This window comes from Liolophura sinensis, chromosome 9, assembly GCF_032854445.1.
Source record: "Liolophura sinensis isolate JHLJ2023 chromosome 9, CUHK_Ljap_v2, whole genome shotgun sequence".
NCBI lineage: Eukaryota > Metazoa > Mollusca > Polyplacophora > Chitonida > Chitonidae > Liolophura > Liolophura sinensis.
In genome coordinates this window covers 18525482-18530332 of record NC_088303.1, presented here as the reverse complement: position 1 = coordinate 18530332, position 4851 = coordinate 18525482, and the positions used below count along the sequence as shown (strand labels likewise).

At 38.1% G+C, this 4851-nt stretch overlaps 1 protein-coding gene across 1 annotated transcript in view; it reads right to left on the bottom strand.

Moving 5' to 3' along the window:
• Nucleotides 1-234: 234 nt before the first annotated feature.
• LOC135475659 (sorting nexin-21-like) overlaps nucleotides 235-4851 on the bottom strand; it is a 10491-nt gene continuing 5874 nt past the window's right edge. Inside the window, exons 3-4 of the mRNA XM_064755591.1 lie at nucleotides 4502-4617; nucleotides 235-1238 (exon numbers count right to left, since the gene is read on the bottom strand). Coding sequence (XP_064611661.1) covers nucleotides 561-1238; nucleotides 4502-4617 — 794 coding nt within the window. The 3' untranslated portion in view covers nucleotides 235-560. The remainder of the gene's footprint in view (nucleotides 1239-4501; nucleotides 4618-4851) is intronic.

The window sequence follows — 4851 nt, the reverse complement described above, 5'->3', positions numbered from 1 at the left end:
AAACAGCCCTCCGGTACTACATGATCATCTAAAGTTTTACTCAGCACAGGCTGATATCACTGATCAAAGAGCTTGTTTTGGACCAGAAAAATGTGCAAACCAGCAAGTTAACTAATTTCTTCTACTGTATCAAAATTTGGGCACTGATTATAATCTAAACCCTATGGTATATAGAAAAGGCTACAAATCAGAAAAAGAATAATTTTCTTCTCCTTTTCCACAGCTGAGATTTTGGATTGGTAAAGTGTTTTCTTACTGTTAACCATAGTGTACATGTATGTTTACATATGGTAAGTAGAGGGAGGCAGATGAGAAGCTAAGACTGCAACCAGCACGACTGGTGTGGGAAAGTTGATAGCCCATCTCATCAAGATATGAACAATTTTACAAGGAATGAAGAGAAACTTAGAGTAAAAATATGACCAAAAATTCATCACCAAAAGATCAAAGCAAATCTCCAATGGCCAATAGGAAAGTCATGTACACGTCTTTATGCTTAAACATTTTACAAATGCTAACCTACATAACAATAAAAACCAGATGAATAAGGCTGATATGTATCAGACGGATAATTCCTGGTAAATGAGATCCTCTAGAGGCACTATCTTGTCTGCCAGGCCCAGCTGCCTTAGATCATTCAGACGAGCCTCCAAGTCCTGCTTATCCTTGCCTATTTCCCAGCACAGACGAATTGAAGTCTTCAGTAATGAGGCAAGATATTTGTTGTTGACATCTTGATTTAGGCAGTTTAGAGCCGTTTCAGCATATTTTTGGGCCATCCTGCCATTGCCTACCGTGCTATAAGAGTGAACTAAGGTGCACAGAGTTCGAATGACACTCGGGTGGTCATCCCCTAGCAGTTTTTCCTGAACAGGAAGGACATGTTCAAATAGTGGGATAGCCTCAGATATCTGCCCCTTCTCCATAAGTGAGAATCCGCAATGCAAATCTTCCCTGTAAAAGAAATTTGCTAGTTCAGCGGATTCTCGCACTTCTGGTAGAGAAAACACATGGGCAAGATACTGCTCAAAGCCACGGCTTCGCCTGGCAATAGTTTCGCTTGTAAAATTACCTGCTATCTTCTTTTTAGGGAATACCACATCTTCAAGCAAAGAATGGAATTGTTTCTTTAACTGTTTATTCAGCTTGTCAAAATCGGAGTACCGTTTCAGGATCACTGAAGGCACCGAATTCCCCGAATTTATCCCTGAATTTCTGGTTATCAGAATTGTGTACAGCTGAAATGCAACAAAAACATTATTTACATTAAAACAATGCAAATCCCTGTACTACAGTTCTAAACGTTCTCAAGAAACATGTATGTGGATATCTTTACTCATACATGTATATCCAGCACCCAATATGCTGGATGCACATCTTGTATTTCCATGTCAGGTGCAAACAATTTAACACAAATACTGAAATTCATGAAAATTAAGCATTCTTCAAGTGACAGACTTTACCTGATTCTCAATGAATCATTCGTCAGATAGGGCCACTGTTTTTTTCTTTTGATGTTCGATTAATTTCTTATTAGAAAAAACTGTATGCATATATAGTATCATTTAAGGCCCATGAATATGAATTTTTACATACAAAACATAATGGAAAATGATGCCAAAATCAGATGACACAGCATGAAAACTTATTTGCCAATACAGTCTGTAATGATTGTTTTTGATTCCTCTCTTTCAGGAGAAGATGGCATCTGAAAATATTTTTGCATGGTGGGTATTTGGAACCACATCTTAGTATATATCCCCTTGGGATAATGCTGCTCTAAATAAGGATGTGATAGATGTCTAATAAATTTATTTTAATGTAAATTTATAGCTTCAATTGAATTTCCATTTAATCTGAGCAAACTGAGATAATACTTATGACTATATTAAATGATCAAAATCCAGGCTGAACACATTTCAACAAGAAAAGGTTAAATTCTAGTGCAAATATATTAATAAACATTCACTACATCCTCATTTATAACATGGTTGCGCAAAGACAATATACCACGAGTTGGTCTCAAATACCCACCAAACAAAAATTACCCATGTTTTCAGGTGCTTTTTTTTTTATCAAAAATGAAATATCTGTAGGCCACATCTACAACTAGTTTTTTGCACACTCATCTTTCATTTTTATGTTTTTTCACCTTAAGGTGAAGGACAATAGCTGGTATTTCCCTTCTTTGCAGAAATGCGTAGCTTAAGTCACATGTTTTCAGGTATATGATATGGCTACAGACTTCTGCTCAATACCAGGTAAACAAATTAATGTCATGTGATTTCATTAGCAAACATATAGTATGTCTTACCTTATATATAAAAAACAAAAATGTATTCTTTACCTGGTAATGCTGTATTATTTGATTTATTTATTTATTTGATTGGTGGTTTACGCCGTACTCAAGAAACAAAATGAAGAGAAAGCTATGCGCACTGGATTTGACTCTTAATATATGACTATGTAAATTACTGACATGTATGCCTTTTGCCCCATTAGGGCTCAAAAGACTTTAATGGAAACAAATACTTCAGAAGCCAAGACCTGTGATGGGTACATGTTGGAGCAGGTCAAGACGCCTGCCAAAAGCCATGCTACCATAAAGCTTGATCATTTTGCTCAAAATGCCTGCCAAAGCATTGCTGTAGGTTAGCCGATATAAGTGAGTAAAAATGACTCCCCAATCACTTGGAAACAACAATGCATGCATAAATCAGAAAAATCCTGTCTCAAAGGACTGATGAACATATTCTCACAGGTTTTACTCTCAAACTCTGTTTAAAACAGTCCAACACTGTCACACTAAAGTGAAATATTCTTGACTTGACTTCATTTCAAACACGAATCAAGACAGAAAGGTACAGTGGCAAACATAACTCTTATATGAATTGTAAAATTAAAGGAGACGGAAAGTTTAGAAATGACACCACATGTCAAAAAAAGCACATTTTTTTCTATCTGGTGGTACCTGGTGCATAATTTTGCGATTTTTCCTTGCCATACATGTAAAGCCCGAAACGAACTGTACTGTCCACTACCTTCTGGGAAGAAAAGTTCTACTGAAAATGTACAAACTGCACTTCGGCGGTTTCCGACAGCAATTCTCCTCCCAACATAGATTTTTTTTTTTTTTTTTGATTGGTGTTTCACGCCGTACTCAAGAATATTTCACTTATACGACGGCGGCCAGCATTATGGTGGGTGGTAACCGGGCAGAGCCCGGCGGAAACCCACGACCATCCGCAGGTTGTTGGCAGACCTTCCCACGCCCCAACATAGAAGACTTCAGGAGTAGTTCTTAGGCAAAATGGAGTCGCACACAGCGGATTTTGGCGCTGACTTATTTATAATTTATGAACTTAAGGTACGTATTAGAATTTTTTCATGGCATGCACCTGCAAAGAAAATGCATACTCTTTTCAATGGTATTTGTTTGATATTTAAGATTTCTTCTCCTTTAAGTTCACCGTTTGCATTACAGTCAACAAGGCATCGTATAGAAAAGCTTCTACCCAACTAAGGCACAAAAGAGGACTGGGCAATAGGGGAAGATCACGAAGCAATACCTGTAAACAGTGAGAAGGGAAGCAATTTATGCTGATTTATGTTTATTGATCTGCTTGTCATTATTATTTATTGCACATGGGCACTATGTCTTGAAATAAAGCATGGTGCATTGTTATCTTGCTTTAACATTTATTGATTGATTTGCAATTGCTCTGAAAGGAAGTGATCGGTTGGGCTGCCTCCCTTGTAAGGAGTTCTTCACAAGCTGCAACATGGACACAGACCCCCATAACAACTTCCGTTTTTCGGTAGGGACAATTGTAGTTCTGTGAATTTTAGGGTATAAAGTCTTTTTTTGCTCCCAGGCGTCCATTTTTGGTGCACAGGTGCATGCTTGGTATTAAAATGCTGGAAACTGTCTAAACTTTGAGGAGGTATGAGCTTTATTGATGAAAGTTTGAAATTCTGGGCGAGAGGACACAAGGTGTGAGGTAGTGATGAGGCTGCGAGTGATGTCCCCTTGGCGTTGCTAGGCACGCCTCGCAGCTGCCGGCATGGAAAGGTCCAGATTTTGACGGTCAACCTATGTCAAGATTTTTATGGCTTCTTTCTCACAGGATGGGCCAGGTATGCACCAAAGCTTATTGGCCACGGAATGTCTGGGACTGAGCTACAGCGCTAGACGTTAACATTGTCGCTTATGGAAAATTAATGGGGGTCCGAGGCCACATACACACACAATGTCTTTCATGTCTTGTTGTTTCTAAGTGATTGGAAAGTTATTTTTACTCGCTTATATCAGCTAACCCACACAAATGCCTTGGCAGGCGTTTTGACTAAAATTAGCAGGTGTTTTGGCTATTGGGCGTTTTGACCTACATTCGTAAATGTTCATGTCCAGTTTTTTTAATGAAAAAACGCTGCATTCACACGACTCCCATAAATGCCGAGATGCACAATATTATTCAAATACCTTCAAATATAGTCTTACCACAAAAGTTGATTTACCATCTTGAACCTTTTCAGCTGATGTTACTTCAAATACAACTCTCTCAACTGTGCCCTGATGTCCTCCTTCAAATGGTAAAACAGTTGTTGACTTGGGCTCTGGAATATACATTCACAAAAAATCTCCATAAATCATTAAGCTGTCTGGCACATTTTCACAGGGATGTTTTCTGTCTGCAATTTTGATAGATCAAAACACCAAGACTGTTGAATTACTGCCTACATGTATCCAAGGAGCAGCATAGCTCTCAGGAGGCAAACACAAATACACTTCTGCAATGATGACGCAGAAAATCCAAAAAAATTATCCTTCTTATATTATATATTTAAGTT